This window comes from Natrix helvetica (genome assembly GCF_964273705.1).
Source record: "Natrix helvetica genome assembly, chromosome: 1".
Lineage (NCBI taxonomy): Eukaryota > Metazoa > Chordata > Lepidosauria > Squamata > Natricidae > Natrix > Natrix helvetica.
The window spans coordinates 318,845,073-318,863,629 of NC_138548.1; the positions used below are offsets into that span (position 1 = coordinate 318,845,073).

General features: G+C 36.7%; 1 protein-coding gene across 2 annotated transcripts in view; it reads left to right on the forward strand.

Moving 5' to 3' along the window:
* The window catches only part of RAD18 (RAD18 E3 ubiquitin protein ligase), a 129,424-nt gene that overhangs the window by 18,207 nt on the left and 92,660 nt on the right, over positions 1-18,557 (forward strand). For both annotated transcript variants that reach the window (XM_081935317.1, XM_081935318.1), the window contains exons 4-5: positions 1,525-1,595; positions 15,437-15,774. In XM_081935317.1, the coding sequence (XP_081791443.1) occupies positions 1,525-1,595; positions 15,437-15,774 (409 nt within the window). The remainder of the gene's footprint in view (positions 1-1,524; positions 1,596-15,436; positions 15,775-18,557) is intronic.

Consider the following 18,557-nt stretch of genomic DNA (forward strand, 5'->3'; position numbering starts at 1 on the left):
AGGTATGAATATGAATAGCTGTATAATTATCAGGAAATTGTAAACTATATAGGGAAATATCAGTGTTTCAATATTAAGATAGAGAGCATTCTGCCATTATTCAGCCTACACATTAATTGTATTGGCATTTCATCATGCTTTGCCAAAACCAATCACAGATCATATTTAGGCATGAGATTTTTCACAAGGGTGGATGCAGAAATTTATAAAACTTAATATCCTTGATTTGGTTTAGAATTTAAGTTTTAAAAATATAGTCCTCGTCAAATTTGCAAGCTAACAGTGTTTTGGAAAACACAAACCTATACATCTCTTTAAATTTAATTTCAATGGGATATTATCAGAGGTAAATCGGTGAGACATAGATTGTTGAGCACCACTGCATATAGTGTTCACTTCAAAATTAGAATTATAGCATAAGCTATTTGAAATTCAGGCTGCATGTTGAATAAGCTAGAAGTACTATGATAATCCTCCAGTGTGGCCCTAAGTTGATGTGGCTGTCGAAATGCGGGCTCTGAGGAAGATAAAACCTATGCTAGAGATTTAACTATATTGGGTAGGTCTCATCAGAGGAGCCAGAAGAAGAGTGCCTCTCCCAAAAACAATATGGCGAGACGTAATTTACAGAAACTTATTCTGAATCGCTTGAGTCAACAAGGGACATGCTAGGTGTTCTGGACATGTGTTGAAAAGTGGACTATAGGACTCAGGATTGTTGACTGAACAATCAGGGCCATCAGATGCAGGACAATTGGAAGAAAAGTTGTTTTCAAATATTTGAAGATTGAAAACAAATAATGCCCTGCTATTACAAATTCTCTCCCAGCTCCTGTCCATCTAGCAGATCGAAAGCATGCAAATGCAAGTAGATTAATAAGTACCATTTCGGTGGGAAGGTAACAGTCTTCTGTGCCTCTTTGGTATATAGCTATACTAGCCACATGACCAGAGAAAATGTCTTGGTAGGTTTTAATGCAATATTTAAAACAGTAGTCTGTATGAAAGATGTTATGAAAGGTTTTAAGAAGCCCTGGAAATAAATGTTTTCATTTCAAGATCTACAGTATATCTAAATGGATGACTTTGGCTGTAAACTCTTCTGGGAAGTTGGAAGTCTCTATGTTCTGCTTTCAATCTCTCTTGACTTCCCCTGCTTGTTTCGAAAATTACTTTGTGTACATATCTGGAGCAACTAACTTTGTTTCTGCCTTTATATTTTCAACATCACGTATTGTGATGTTTTTCTGAAGAACAACAGACGTTTGGCTCCATACAAGGCAACTAAAAGCTCAAGGAAGATGATTATCACTTACATAAAAGAATAAGTGTTTGCAAAAAAAAGTAATTATAAATTAAACTCTAGATAATTTTCTTCCTTTTTTTCAGTTTAAGCATTTTCAATAAATATATGTAGATGTCATGTTTATGTCTTTATATGTGGGAATTAATATACAGAGAATTTAAGAGCCAGTAACAGCTAAGTGCACAAGTACTACTTTGAACATTTCTATTGTTTTACAGGTAGCCACAGGACCTGACTTGAAAAATAACCGGATATTAGATGAACTGGTACAGAACTTTATTTCTGCAAGGTACCGAATAATTTTGCAAATTTTAGAGTGAGACTCAGATGTGATTCAAAATCATCAAATTTCAAAACCCAAAATCATGGACTGATACTCAGCTATACATATTTATCTACCGGTAAATGTTTATGCAATATCAGATGTTGAAATAATATATGCAGGAAATATATGCATTGTTTTGTCCATATGCAGTTGTAAATCTGGACGCACGAAACAGTCACACAAAGCATATCAAATTGACTGGTTGCAATTCAGTGCTGTTATAGATAGGAAACAATTTCTAAGATACAGGGAAGGAAAAAGTAGAATTGGAGAGCAGAATAAAATTGTAGTATGATATAGTAAAACATGAAATGTTTATTAATGTACCCTGTCCTAGTTTTAGTTTTCTGCATTGAAATATTACAATTTGTGATATTAGAATAGGTGAATGAATAATTTGGCCTAGGAGATTCCATAGAGAAAAGATGTGAGGTAACTTTAATTTGTAATAATAATGCCATTGAAGGTTAAAAATTATGATATCGTTCTTCAGCTCTCAAAATTTCAAATACTCCCTTTTCCTGAGAAGGGCTGCAGGATTTATATATCTGGCAATATTGTGATAACTATTTGCTAATGATATTTTGGTGAGCTATTTGTTTTATATTAAAACATTGCACCATCATTGTTAACTAAGTTAAGAAGAATTAATGGAATTGTATCTAACAATATCCTGCTTTATTTAATGAAGTCTGTCCAATCTTGCATTCTGTGAATGGAAATTGAGGAGTTGCTTTGTGCTGATTTTCCATTTTCTTCTTCACATTCCTCTCCACTCATCCAGGTCAGATCTATATGATTAGAATATAGTGACATTTGACATGATGTAGGAGGACATAGTTTTGCAAATAATTCCTTCCTTCCCTTCTTCTATTCATGGAAGCTATCCCCCCTACAGAGAGTTGCCTTATGAAGGTGAATATAATTGCCTGACAGGAAATAAGAATAGCCTTTATAACAGACAAAATGTCACTTTTAAATGTCTTTTGACTTAGGTTGTACCTTTCTGAACATAAATTTTGCAAAATGTCTGACAATCTTAGAAACATATAAACAGTTTTAAACTATATAAAGACAATTTAAGTTATTGCTATTCTTACTTGAAAATCTGGCTTTCCCAAGAAGGAAGAGTCCTTCATAGAGATCAATATACTATCCATGGCACTTAACTTTTCCATATCCGTATGGTATCTAATAGATTTTGGATTATCTTGGAAATTAAGTAAAGTCAAGTCTTGGCTAGAACTTACATAGGAACCCTCTGGGAATTCCAAAATTGTTGGCCCAATCTGAAGATCTAACAAACATCCCAAAAGAAGGCAGTGGTAAGCTACTTCTATAATTTTGTAAAGAAAATGGAACATTTCCTGTCAGCTAAACTCTGTTACTATTGATTGGTTTATATTTGGAGTCATCAAACTATTATTTCTTCACTAGATGACTCAGAATTGGCTATCCCAGGGGTACCAGTAGACTTTTAACCTTTCTGTGTAGAATAAATTGTTCTTTAAAAATGAAGGCAAAGTTGTAGAATGAGACCCAGTTTGTTCCAGATTATGCAGGCAGTCTTCAGGGATCTATTTCAAGGGATGAAAATCTCTATTGAATTGTTAATCTAACAATTTGCATTTCAAACGTGTCTGTTCAAAGTGTTACAATAAATCTTCACACTTTATAGTTCTGACAATAAATACGTTATTTCAAAGGTTGATGATCTGAGAAGTGGCTTATTACATATACTAATAAACCCATCCATTTTTTTTTCAAGGTAGCACTATTGAATTACAGTATGTTTGCACATTCCCAAAGCAATTACAATTGAGATTACTTCCTTGGATCTGTTTCTCCTTTGCAAATGCTGGAATCTACTTCACAACTCTTTTAATAAACTTTCATGTGAATTAGAAAAACACATTTTTTTTAATACAAACAGCAAAGAACTTTTTAATATTTGGATATTCTTTTCTTAACACCTCAATATTATAAAGCATTTTTAATTATTTTGAGATAACAGCATCCAGCTTCTTGATTTCAAATCTGGACTCTGATAACAATGAAACCATACTACTTCTCATATCCTCGTTGGGGATTTCTCTTATCTGTAATTATGAAGACTGAATTTTGGCATGACGAGTTGCAATGTTGTTTCCTCAAAAAATGGGTTTAGTGGAAGCAGAATAGAGGAAAAATTAGGAATTTCCCATGATTCGTTTTGCCTTTTGCTGTCAGTTTTAAAGAAAGTTGGCCTATTCTAAACAACGTTAATTTCAGAAAAGTGTGACTGGTGTTTATGACGAAGCATTAGCTTTGTTTTTTGTTTGGTTTACATTTACTATTTTGCTGCTGGAAAAAGGTACCAAAAGAACAAAAAACATTCTAGTTCTTTTTCCTGGTTTTGAAATGACATTTTGGAATAAAATAATTATCATTATTTTATAATTTATTTTAATTATAATTTTGTATTCTGCATTATTGTAACAATTTTATCACTTTTAATGTGGTAAACCAACCAGATTCACCTGGTGGCCAGATGGGCAACAAATACATTGAATAAAATATGTGTGTGTGTGTGTGTGTGTGTGTGTGTGTGCATGTGTGCGTGGGCACGCACGCACGCGCACACACACACACACACACACACGCAATTGTTATATGCAAGACTACTGTTTCTTAAGATCTTTGCTTAAGAATACAGTTATTTATCTACCTAGAATATTGGAAACCGCAAAATATTCTGTATGTCCTGATATGGAATTTAAGAACTGGTTCTAAGGTTTTATTAATATTATTTTAATATAGAGCAAAAGAAAATGAAAGTGAAAAAGGATAAATAATCAAAGCAAAAACTTGAATTTGTTACAGTCATTCTCTGCATAAGCTCCACCTTATAGAATTAATCCCAGACATTCTGTATGTGTGGCATATTTACTACATTTGGAATTCAGTTGGATTTTTAAAAAAAATTCAATATATTTCCAACTAAATGGTGTAAAGTTCCTTCTTGGGTTTTCATCTTGGATATCTTTTGTGGTTAAATTTGGTCCTTTGAAACTGCCTTTGATTTAATTATTTGTTCTGTTTTATTTTATTTTTCCTTTGTTTCATTTTGTTGGCACTTGAAATCCTTTGGAATTGGACTGGGTTATAAGTATTGTAAAAAAAGTATACAAATATTTAAAAAGAAAAAAAATCATAATCAATACACAGAAAATAGCTCATGTTTCACTGCAAATTAAACCTTGAATGGTTTAGAATTCTGATCCAGTCCCTGGAAAATTTTATCTACTGTGCTGATAAAATTGCATGCTTTTATTTATTTATTTATATTTATTTATTCAATTTCTATAGGGTGGTGCGGTGTCTCAGTGATTAAGACACTAGGTTTGTCGGCTGAAAAGCCAGCAGCCCAGGTTTGAGCCCTGAGCTCCATATGACAGGGTAAGCTCCTGTCCTCAACCCAGCTGCCAGTCTAGAAGTTCAACAGCATGCACATGCGAGTAGATAAATAGGTATCACTTTGGTGGGAAGGTATCAGCACTCGGTGACTTCATGCTGGCCACATGATTGTGGAAATGTCTTTAGATAGTGCTGGCTTAATGACCTTGAAACGGAGATGAGCACTGCCCCCTATAGGAGGCAACGACTAGCAGAGTAAAATCCACAGGGACTCCTTTCCTTTTCCCTTTAATTTAATTTCTATAGCCACCCATCTCATTCAATGACTCCTGGTTGCTTACAATTCAAAAAATACATTGGCTCAGCATTTTCTTATCTATTTTTTTTAAGGTCCTGTGTCTGGGCCTCCAAGGTCATGTATAAATTAAAATCATCTTAAGAACTCCGTCTCTTTTCTGTGCTACCAAAGCTGCCACCGACAATGTGCTCTATAGCCTCTTGACCAGAAGAGGGTGTTGTGGCTCTGTAATTCATTTGTCAATCAGATGAATTGGGAGGCATCCTCAGATTTAATCTTTACCTTGCTTTTTATGTCTGCCTTTCATAGTTTTATCAGTTTTCTACTTTACTTTGAATGCTTTTGGATCAGTTCTAGAGAAACCTATGTTGCAACTTGCACTAAAGAAGTTTTTTTCTTCCTGAACTTTCCTTACTTCCTTACCTACGCTTCCTTGCCCCCTTTTCAATTGGAATATGAAAAGTATATCAGATTCCTTTAACATCAAAGAAAAGTTGTAGTTAAAATGTATAGAGAGTCCTATAAATAATATAGAGTTATAGTTAATGATTATGATGGATATCTGTTCCCAAATAATCTTAATGCCCATATAATCATGAGATATTTGAAAACGAAGATATGTGGATGGATTGGAGGTAAAACACAAGTTCATGGAAAAGATAATAAAAATATGGCTGAAAAGATTTGTTAAGGCACTGAAGAATATGTGGGGACAATCTGAACAGATGAAAAATACAGACTGCACTTGAATCAGACTGGAGACCGAGCCCAAATCAGCTTTTACTTTGGACAGAAATATGTTAAAATGAGTGGGGTGAAAATGTTTCCCATTGCTCAAGATGGGATAGGATGCACTAAAAATAAACCATGAATAAATAGTAATCTATGATACTCCTTCAAGAAAGTCAAAGGTTTGTAAGAGAAAATGTAGGTTCTAAAAAAAACATTCGAAAAGAGCACTGTATTTATATTTATGTTTTAATTTTGGAAGCATCTTAGACCAAAATGGGATAGTAGTTCTTGAAGAAGTTTCTATTTGTTTATCTGAATATCTACCAAGTGACAGAAACATAGAGAAATGCAAAAACTGGTAGTATATGGTCATTTTATCTGAGCAAATGATGGAGAGGGAAGGGTAATAACACTTCATGCATCAAAAAGGACTTTAAATAATCAGCAATTAAATTTCTTTTGGAGAATTACTGAAAGATGATTAGCAATATACTAACTTCCAAAATAAATATTAGAGCCATTAATTAAAGTGGCCTTAACTATTCACATAGTAGAAAAATCCCCTCCGCATTAATCATTAAGCTTTTAGATACAAAAAATGTGCATCTTAAAGATTTGGTTATGGACTTATGCAGAGCATAAGATACACGTGCTGCTGGACTAACTGAAAATGGTGACATGGTGTTAGCAATCTTTATTTACATATAAATGGGAAATTGCCAAGGAAGGCCAACGTAATCGTATCTCAATTCATAGAGAAGTGGTAAAATGAAAGTTTAAGTAAGAAAACAAATGTATGTTTTCTAGAACAAGTGATTAAAGATCACATAGTCCTACAAGGTTAAAAGTTCATCTAGCTTTAATATTGCAGATCAGGAAAATAAACTCGAATAAACCAAATGTCACAGCACGAATATAATGCAACTTCTAAGAAATGGTTAGAACAAGGAAATAGAGAGCCATTTTTAGCTTGAGAGCTGAGATATTGGCTGTAGGCCAGCAGTCGACATGGCCAAAACACTAGGGCAATTACCTGGTATTTTGCACTAGTACATTCCTATTCTTTCCGCACAACAGTCATAGTAACACACAATTCCCTAATTTTCCTCTTTGGTTAACCCATCATTTGGAAGACATACTTTCCCCATATAATACTGATGATATATAGGCGGGGTGTGGTGGGGGGGCTGCAGATTAAAACTTGAGCTTGTTACCCTGTTTCCCTGAAAATAAGACCTCCCCGGATAATAAGCCCAATTGCTTATTATCGGATGTGCTAAAATAAGCCCTTCCCTGAAAATATTGCAACACAACAGCAGCCATGAGGTGACCACACTCACTGCCTCCTGCACCTCAAAAATAATATCTCCCTGAAAATAAGGCCAAGTGCTTATTTCGGGGGTCAAAAGAAAATAAGACCCTGTCTTATTTTCGGGAACCACAGTATGTTTTCTTTCCTTTGGGTGGAGTGTTCAGCTGAGTGGTCATCACAAAAAATGAACATGTTATCTGCATGAATACAAAAAAGGAAAGGAAAGCTACACAAGAGCTACATAAGCAGACAATACTAAATGCAAATAAGAAATTAAAGGTTGGGAGCTATAACATTAATATTTAAGAATTTCTTTAAATGTAGACTGAATAGGAAACCAGTTAGTAAAATGAGGGCTGTAAAGAATTGAGGCTATTTTTTTGCACATTCACCTCTTCTACTAAAAAAAACCAAAACCAGCTTGTCTCTAGGTACACAATTTTGTAATGCCGCGTTATTTTAAAAGCAACATGAAAACATTTTTAATGCATATTTTTGCATAAACCACATAGCCAAAATTTAATGGAATTAAGGGGAGCCAAATGAATTATGTGTATCTGTCTGTAATGAAGAAAAGGTGGGGTGGATCTTTGTCCCTGAATTCAAGATTTTAGTTAACTTCCTGGGTTTGACATTCTTTTGTAAGTCTAGGCTGTTTGTTTTAACAGGTTTTAATTTATTAATAAACAGATAGCTAAACAAAAAAGGAGAGACTTGAAAAAGAATACCAAATTCAGGAAGTGAACATTAAAAAAACCACAAGGGTAAATTGTATCCTGGCCAAATGAATTAACCATGTACATTGATAGAACCTGGCTGGTAGTAGTAATTGACTAGGAAAAGAATATTGAACTTAACAGTAGATAGTTTGTGGAAAAGAGCTCAGTGTTCAGCTGCTATAAAAATAATCACTTCTACGATGGGAAACATTTAGAAAAGAACTGAAAATAAAATTGTCAACATTCATTGTTAATACAATTACCCTAATTATGCCCACAGTGAATATTGACTATATTATGTAGGACATAGGATACTACGTGCATTTTGCTCACTGTAAAAATAAAAACGGTGCATCTAAAAGGAAGCTCATGATCAATGGACCGGAGGAGATTTCTTTGAAGATAAATTTCAGTTTTAGAAACGGCAACACTGCAAGTAATAGTGGTACTTAAAATGCATTTGAAAAAAAGTACAAACTATTGAGAGATGGAGAAACTGTGTTTCTCCATCTCTCAATAAAGTAGAATCCCACATTGTATATTGAGCCAAATTTATAATTGTGTAGCAAGTGATTACCAAACAGTTCTTGTATGCTATTTTAAATCTGTTGAATCTTCTGGGATTCTCTATTTCTCAGCCCATTGGGGTGTGATTTAGGGCTTGGCATTTTCCCATGGGTCCAATTTTGACTTTTTGTTGTTGTACAAATCAGTGGCCATCTGGACTCACTCTAACTCATCACCCACAGGTATTATTACTCTTAGAATCAAAACCCATAATAGGTTATTAACAACCACAGATGCATACTACTTATGTGGCAGGCTGTGCACTAGTTCATGGTAGTGTTTAATAGTTTAGAATAGAATAGAAAAGAATTCTTTATTAGCCAAGTGTGATCGGACACACAAGGAATTTGTCTTCAGCGCATATGCTCTCAGTGTACATAAGGAGAATAAAATACATTCATCAAGAATCATAAGGCACAGCACTTAATGTCGTAAGGTACAAATAAGCAATCAGGAAACAATATCAATATAAATTGTAAGGATACAAGCAACAAAGTTACAGTCCTGCAGTCATAAGTGGGGGGAGATGGGTGATAGGAACAATGAGAAGACTAATAGTAATAGTAATGCAGCCTTAATGAATAGTTTGACAGAGGTGAGGGAATTATTTGTTTAGCAGAGTGATGGCATTCGGGGGGGAAACTATTTTTGTGCCTAATTGTCTTGGTGTGTAGTACTCTATACTCTTCGCTTTGAGAGTAGGAGTTGAAACAATTTATGTCCAGGATGTGAGAGGTCTGTAAATATTTTCACAGCCCTCTTTTTGACTCGTGCAGTGTACAAGTCCTCAATGGAAGGCAGGTTGGTAGTATTTTTTTTCTGCAGTTCTAATTATCTAATTACTGGCTCAAAATATTGGTGGTATCTAAAGCTCTACAGGACTTGGGCCTAAAGTGTTAACATAATTCCTTCTTCCAACTGGTATTAATTAATACTAAGAGGTGTTGTTGTTACCGTGTTTTCCCCAAAATACGACCTGTCCTGAAACTAAGGCCTTGCCACATTTTTCGCGTGGGCAAAAATATAAGCCCACCCCTGAAAATAAGCCCCCTGGACAACCCACCTCCTCCGGCCAGGCAGAGCACTGCTCACTGACCTAGTGGTATCCCGAACGCCAAGCCGCGGGAGCCGGGGCTGGGAAAGGCGTTCATGTTGCTTGTTGCCTTCAGGGTACCGCTAGGTTGGGGAGTGGCGTTCTGCCTGGCCAGAGGGGGGAGTTGTCCAGGGGGCTCCCAGCAGGGCCAGGGTGCCGCCGCCATGCTCCGAGCATAACTTCTTCTCCGGCTTCCAAATTCCAAAACTCGGCTGCCGAGTCTTCCAGCAGTGGATGCTCTAGGAGTGCGCTCTATGGTTGTGGGCTGGCTGCTGGAAGGCTCTCTGTCCGGAAGACTCTCTGTCCAGAAGACTCTCTGTCCGGCAGCCAGCCCACAACCATAGAACGCACTCCTAGAGCGGCTGCTGCTGGAAGACTCAACTGCTGAGTTTTGGAGTTTGAAAGCTGGAGAAGAAGTTATGCTCGGAGCACAGCGGCGGCACTCTGGCCCTGCAGGGAGAGCTGGGCCAGGGCATGGTGAGGCTGGGAGGCATGCTTGCTGGGGGCGGAACAGGTGCTCGCGCAACCTCCTCCAGCTGGGCAGAGCTCCATGCACTAGCCTAGGGGGTATCCCTAATGTGCCAAGCCGCTGGGGAGCGGGCAGAGCGCCACGTGCCTTGGCGCCTTAGGGATACCCCCTAGGTCAGTGAATGGCGCTCTGCCCGGCTGGAGAGGGGGTTTGCCGGGCGGTTGCTTGTGAGCGTGGTCACCTCATGGCTGCTTTGCCCCTGAGGCTGTGCCTGGCTCTTCGGGAGCCAGTTCGCAAGGGAGCAGCTGCCCAGAAACCCCAAATCAATAAGCCCTCCCCTATAATAAGCCCAAGGCCATATTTCGTGGCACAAAAGAAAATAAGACCCTGTCTTATTTTCAAGGAAACACGGTATTATTATTATTATGGAATATCCTTCGTGCTTTGGAATGGCCTCCACTCAGAGATGAAATTTGCTTCTTCTTTAATAGCATTTTTCCAAAGACTAGTCATCACTGAGTAATATTATATTTTTGTTCGAACAACAATGATGGCTTCTGCAAGATCATTAGAAGTTTGTTTATAACTCAATTTCTAATATTTAACAAGATTTTTGTAAACCACCTAGAGTTTCTGGAAGGTTCAATATAGCATAAATTATAGATGGATAGATAAAGAGACACAGGCATGCATATACTGAGTTGGCATTAATATATTAACAATATTTCATAATTCATGTGGTTATAAATGGTTAACATTTTAAAGGCATTATATTACTGCATTTTATCCATTAGTAGTTTTCTTCTCATCCTTTTGCACTATTTATGTTTCATATATTTGTTTAATTATGCTTATATTTAGAAGGTATGTGGGAACCTTGCTTTAAATGTGACAAAATTGTGTTTAATTCAGAATGCTTCTATTTCTTGAAAATCAATGATAATTTAGAAAATAATGTTTTAAATCCCACAACATTAATATTTTAGTTGGTACTTTGTTCTAAGTTGTCTGAGTGAAAAAAGATTTATTGGAACTTTTATTTTATCATCTAAAGCTTTGTCTAATATTTTTAAGGTCAAGTAGTGCTGTTCTCATCCAATTTGATATTGGATTATAATCTTTCACCATTTTTAAAATTTCTTTAATGGATATGTATAAATCTTACACATCAGGGAGGTCAGATAATCTATATGTTTTTGATTTGGAGAAGAACCAAATCAATAGCTGTCCAATATAGCATCTTTGTCTAAATACTAGCATAAATAGTACAGTTCAGACATATCTTGGGACTGTTCACTTCTTTGCATTCTGAGGAGAGTGCCATGATATAATGATGTATTAAAAACATGGCAATGGAGATTCTCAGGCATCCAGGTCATAGTTGTCCCAAAGTTGCTTTTTCAAGAGGCAACTGGACCTTCTTGTTTCTCTTTGAATTCAAAGAAAAACAAGAAACTCCAGTTGCCGCTTGAAAAAGCATCTTTGGGACGATGAAAACATGGGTGTATATGTGAAACAGATGGGGAAGATATTACATGTTTGACTTTGGAGTCTCACCATTTCATTTTCCCATTGATCCCTCTAGCAGGTTGAAAGAGATTTGTTTTCCATTTGCTGGGTGAACTTTGCATAATTATGAACTGCATTTATTTATTTATTTAGGAGATTTATAAGAATGTCTACTTTAAAATGATGAGTATGCTCAGGCGAAAAATCAATCACCAAACATACCCAATGTTTGTCTGGGCCATAACCATCCTAATCCAGAACCTTGGAAAAAAACCCAAACCTGTAGTATCTTCTTGGAATTTGCAGTGGTTGGGCTATATGGGGAAATACTATTCCAAATGGCAGATACAGCAACAGAGAAGACAAATGTCCCTGTCTTGTGCCATGAAGAGCTTTATAAATGATCATCAACACCTTAATTTGCACCTGGAGGCTAATCCTGAAATTGATCAGAGAAGCTGATGGAATAGCAATGTTACAAGGCAGACTGAGGTACATCCATAACTAATTACATTACTACATTATGGGTCATTTGTAACTTCCACACAAGTCTTCAAGGGCAGCCCCATTAATGCATATTGCAGTAATACAGAGGTGCCTGAAAAAGGCCTTCTCATCCAGGAATTGACACAACTGGCAAACAAATCTATGCAATGCCCTCCTAGATACTTCCTGCATGTCGCCATGCTGTAAAAAAAGAAGTCTAGAACGGGTGTCAAACTGGCGGTCCACGGGCCAGATGTGTCACCCCAGTTCTGTGAATGGGAAAAACATTGAGAAACATCAAGTGATAGCAATGTGACACTGTGAGTTTGAGACCTGTGCTCTAGAAAGAGTGCTGAGGAGACCAACAAAGATGGTTAGGGGACTGGAGGTTAAAACATATGAAGAATGGTTGCTGGAACTGTGTATGTCTAGCTTAATAAAAAGAAGGACTAGGGGAAACATGATAGCAGTGTTCCAATATCTCAGGGGCTGCCACAAAGAAGAGGGAGTCAAGCTATTCTCTTACGCACCTGAGGGCGGGAAAAGAAACAGTGGATGGAAACTAATCAAGGAGACAAGCAACCTAGAACTAGGAAGAAATTTCCTGACAGTTAGAACAATTAATCAGTGGAACAACCTGCTTCCAGAAGTTGTGAATAATTCAGCACTGGAAGTTTTTAAGAAGAGATTGGACAACCGTTTGTCTGAAATGGTATATAGGGCAGCGATGGCGAACCTTTTTTGGCTCCGTGCCACAAGTGGGGGGAGCGCAGGGGGGTCATGTGCGGGCGTGCCGCACCCAGAATGCAACGCATGACCCGGCAGTGTGCATGCGTGCACAACGCACCATCCCCCCATTTTTACATGCTTTTTTCACCCTCCCCAGGCTTCAGAGGCTTTATAGGAGCCTGGGGAGGGCGAAAAGAGCCCCCTGCCCCCCGGAGGCCCTTCGGAGGCTTCAGGGACCGTCCAGATGCTTCCCGGAAGCCTTCGGAATGCTTAAAACAACCCTCCGAGCAAACCGGAAGTAAGGCTTCCCTGACGCCTTCGGAGCGCTTAAAACGACCCTCCGAGCAAACCGGAAGTCATGTTCTTTAAGCAGGAGCTAGAAGTCCTCCAAACCAAATTTGCCTGGGAGAGTAATTCTTACCGATTCCTATAGTTGGAAGACCTCTGCAATCAATTAGTGCACATATTCTTACCCACTCAGTCTTGCTAGGGTTGAGCCTCAATCTGTTCTCCATGGAGACTCCAACAACCTCCAGATACTGTAGCAGGACCTTAATGTTACCATTTGGTTGGTCAGGATCTGAGCCTTTCCATAAGAATATCATCTGCTGTATTGATCACATCTGACCTGTGCTGCTAAATAACCTCACCTAGCGGTTACAAGTAGACATTGAATAACACCAGCCCTTAATTTTTCTAGTAGAGTAATTCAGTGAAAGGAGCAGTCTTTTCTCTTCTGGCTATAACTGAATTGGTCTATGTGGATTTGAGCCATTGGTAGAAAAGAGTATTGTTTTTAAAAATTGATTAAGTTTGTAATTGGTTTTTCTAAAGGTTGCGGTATATTTTCATGAGTGAAAATTATATTTTGGCTCAATAGAACATTTTCATTGCTTATATATTTATGGATCCGTGGCTTTGTGAGCTGAAGATACCTTTTCTGCCTCCCCTTTAGGAGGAAAAAATGCTTGCTATGTGTCTTAGAAGATTTTGACATCTGCTCTGGTAAACGCCATAAAAGATTTGTATTAATTTAATTTTTTGTTTAATTTGACCAATTGAATATGTCAAACAACATTGCATTCACCATAATTACTTCTATGACTTATTTCTTTTAAAACATTTGGGTTTATTATGAGGTGTTATTAATTGCACCTATTATGTGTCCACTAGATGTCACCAGTTAGCTTATTGTAACTAGGTAATAACTAGTATTAACAGTATGACTCTTAATAACTTTTAAAGTTCAGTAATAGTTTTTATACTTTTGCAAAAAGTACTTTTATTATGTCATTAATACTTGGGTTGAGCATTTTGCTATGAATTAACTGCATTATGTCTGAATTAGCATTGATAATAGATTCATAAAAGTTTTAAGATGTGTTTGGAGAGTGGAAATTATATAGAATTTCAATTATTTTTAATGTTGCTTTCATTTTATATCAAAATGTAACAAATGAATTTGTTATCACTTGCATCTGTAATAACTTTCAGTAATATTAATTGCAGTCTTCAAATTAATATGTAACATACCATCCTAGGAGGAATTTTGTGGTGCAAATCTTTTGTAAGAGGTTTATTTATTAAATGTTAAATACATAGGCCAGAGGCTATGTGCATCCTAAAATAGATGCAGATTCCATTGTGTCTTCTGTAGCTTCTTTACATCTGTTCATAAATTACACAAAATCATAGGTACAAACCTTTCCTATCAGCCTTAAACAAAACTGACTGTTTTTATATTATAGTAATTATTTATTGAGCTTAGAGGACTACCATAATTAGAGGATTGTGGTTAATTATATGTACTGGGATATGCATAGGAAAAATGCATAGCAGAAACAAAGTGTAGATATTCAACCAGTAACTGATGTGCTGTGTTAATTGTTTTGAAAATATACTTAATTGACTGATCAGTATTTATTGTTTGAAATATATTTTGGGGAAAATGCATTAAAAAAAGGACAGAAGTTGAAGAAAATGAAGTATATTGTGTGATAGAAATTCTGGAATTAAAGGTACACTTTACTGGTGTGAAAATATTGTACTAAAGTTGTTGATTCTGAAAAAACTGCTATGGGACCCAGCTATTTAATTCTTCTTTTCTCCTCTCACTCACCCTACACTTTTCTAATTTCAACGACACCATCAATTAATCTGAATTTAGAATAGTCAAACTCTGTCTTCTAAAAATGTTACAGCATTATTGGATACTGATGAGTTTTCCTTCTCTTTAGATAAATAAATAGTAGGCAGTTTAAGGGTTTTGTATGTCAGCTCCCAATGCTAGATAAAAATAAGGGGATAAGTATTCAGTTGATTGTGGATGCTTACATTAATTATCATCCTTTCACTTAAGCTTCAGCAGAACCTCAGCCAGAAGGTATCATGCTTGGGTTTTAGCTATTGTTCCCTTTCAAATGTTGAAAAGAATCCTGAGGAAAAAAAGGCATAATAGTTTTGTAAATTGATCTAGCGCTGTATTTTGTTCCTAGACAGCGGCTGTTCCAGGCAGTTTTGGATTCTCCATCAATTTCTTCTCCAACTCTGTTACCTAAGAAAGCTCCTCTCCAAGGTCACATTTTGAACTCTCCAGATGGATTGTTATTAAAACAGAAAAAGCAACATGCAGATACCTTTCCTGTCAACGAAAATAGACATTTAATATCAGCTGACAAAGGCAAAAATATTAAAATAAAGCAAGAGGAGAACCCCTGTAGCTCAGAAGAAAGTTATGAGGCGGGTGGTAAAGAAGTAGCAAATACAGCTCCCACTGGAAGCATCAGAAACTCTGAAATGCCTTCCACATCTGCATCAAAATTTGTCACAAAAGGTAAGGCATTTTGCTGTATACATCAAAATTTCGCCTTCATTTTTCCATACGCTTGCTAGTTTATGTCACATATTTGATTCAGATTTTTTTTATCTTTAGATTAATGTATCGGTTTATTCATACTGTTGCTTCTACACTGATGTTAACCGTGGGTATTTTTGTGTTGGCTTAGATGTTCACTACTGCATACAATAAGATTCTCTTAAGGGGATGGTTGAAATGCGGAAAACACTTGAGCCGTGTTTCTCAACCTTCGGAACTTTAAGATGTGTAGAACTTCAACTCCCAGAATTCCCAAGCCACTCTAGAGTGCTGGATGGGAAATTCTGGGAATCGAAGTCTACACATCTTAAAGTTTATAAGGTTTAAGAAACTAGAAGACTATTAGTACTCATGTTTCCCTAGATTTCTGACCTCCATATATAAAGTAAACAGCCACTAATATGCAATTATAAATGAAATATGTTTGCTTATTTATTTTACTTCTGACCAGTTAAATGAAAGGACTTCAGAATACAAACTGTAGGATAAGTAATAAAAACACAGAAAAAGAAATTAAAACATTACACATTGATTAATTGATGATGTGCCATCAAGTTGTCAATTCTAATGACTAAATAGATAGATTTTCTCCATGATAATCCAATCCAATCCAATCCAATCCAATCTAATCTAATCTAATCTAATCTAATGTTCCAAAGATAAAACAGTAACAATACATCAGCAGTAAAAGGTAAAGGTTGCTCTCGCACATATGTGCTAATTGTTCCCGACTCTAGGGGGCGGTGCTTATCTCCGTTCCAAAGCTGAAGAACCAGCGTTGTCTGAAGACGTCTCTGTAGTCATGTGGCCGGCATGACTAAATGCCAAAGGCACATGGAATGCTGATACTTTCCCACCAAAGGTGGTTCCTATTTTTCTACTTGCATTTTTACATGCTTTCGAACTGCTAGGTTGGCAGAAGCTGGGACAAGTAACGGGAGCTCACTCCATTTTGTGGCGCTAGGGATTTGAACCACCGAACTGCCAACCTTTCTGATCGACAAGCTCAGCGTCTTAGTCACTGAGCCACCGTGTCTCTTACATCAGCAATACCATTACTAAAATGCATAAAGCTATTTCCCCCAAATGGCCAGAAAAAACATGACAAATATAATTTGTCATATGAGCATTTTGTCTATCCATCCTACTACTGTGATTTTATGGAAATTAGGTTTAATTCATTATAAAACATACAAAAAATAAAACAATGTTATCATATTATTAAAAAAAATAGAACATGAAATGTTTCAATATTTTCAGAATTTCTTCTATCTATGTGCTGTTCCCTGAATATAGCTTATAGAAAAACTTTTTCAAGAAGCCAAGCATATATTAGGTGATAATTTGATTCAACTCCCCCCAAAAAGACAATGAAAATGAACTTATCAAACATAGTTGATTGGTGGGAAGCTCTTCACCTCCCAGTTGATAAAGAATTTAAAAGTATATTTTAAAAAAACTTTAATAACATTTTAATTTTTTCCTTTTTTCTGACAATGGTTCATTTGTGGAGCCTTGCACCATCTGTGTGCACATAGGATGACATTTTGGGATGTTTCAGATATAATCTTAGCTTCTCTGGGTTTCTTCTCTCTTTTTTTAGAAGCATGGTAAGAAGTATGAAGCCTTTTAACTTGAACACTTCCCCTGCCCCCCCTGATCTTTTCTTATTTTTAAATGTTAATGGAGAACCCCCAAAGAGCTTTTGCTTGTATTGTTTATATTTATTAATATTTACCAACCTTAAAAATTAAAATCGATGCATTGACTGCCATTAGCTCTTCTGACGATTGTTTAATGGGATTTTAATATTGTATTATTTTTTAACATAGCGCTGGCAAATAATTTTGATTTTTGGGGGATCCCTAGGGGTTTTAGAACCACATTTCAAGAAACACTGCTTTAGATGAATTGAAGTTTTGTCTATTACACAGATTTTATTGCTATGGTTAGCTATGTACAGTGGGGCAAAAAAGTATTTAGTCAGCCACCAATTGTGCAAGTTCTCCCACTTAAAAAGATGAGAGAGGCCTGTAATTGGCATCATAGGTAGACCTCAACTATGAGAGACAAAATGTTAAAAAAAACCAATCAACCACATTGGCTGATTTGGAAAGAATTTATTTGCAAATTATGGTGGAAAATAGATATTTGGTCACCTACAAAAAAGCAAGATTTCTGGCTCTCACAGACCTGTACCTTCTTCTTTAAGAGGCTCCTCTGTCTGCACTCATTACCTGTATCAATGGCACCTGTTTGAACTTGTTATCAGTATAAAAGACACCTGTCCACAACCTCAAACAGTCACACTCCAAACTCCACTATGGTGAAGACTAAAGAGCTGTCAAAGGACACCAGAAACAAAATTGTAGACCTGCACCAGGCTGGGAAGACTGAATCTGCAATAGGCAAGCAGCTTGGTGTAAGCAAATCAACTGTGGGAGCAATAATTAGAAAATGGAAGACATACAAGACCACTGATAATCTCCTTCGATCTGGGGCTCCACGCAAGATCTCACCCCATGGGGTCAAAATGATCATAAGAACTGTGAGCAAAAATCCCAGGACCACACGGGGGGACCTAGTGAATGACCTGCAGAGAGCTGGGACCAACGTAACAAAGGCTATCATCAGTAACACATTACACCGCCAGGGACTCAGATCATGCAGTGCCAGACGTGTCCCCTTGTTTAAGCCAGTACATGTCCAGGTCTGTCTGAAGTTTGCTATAGAGCATTTGG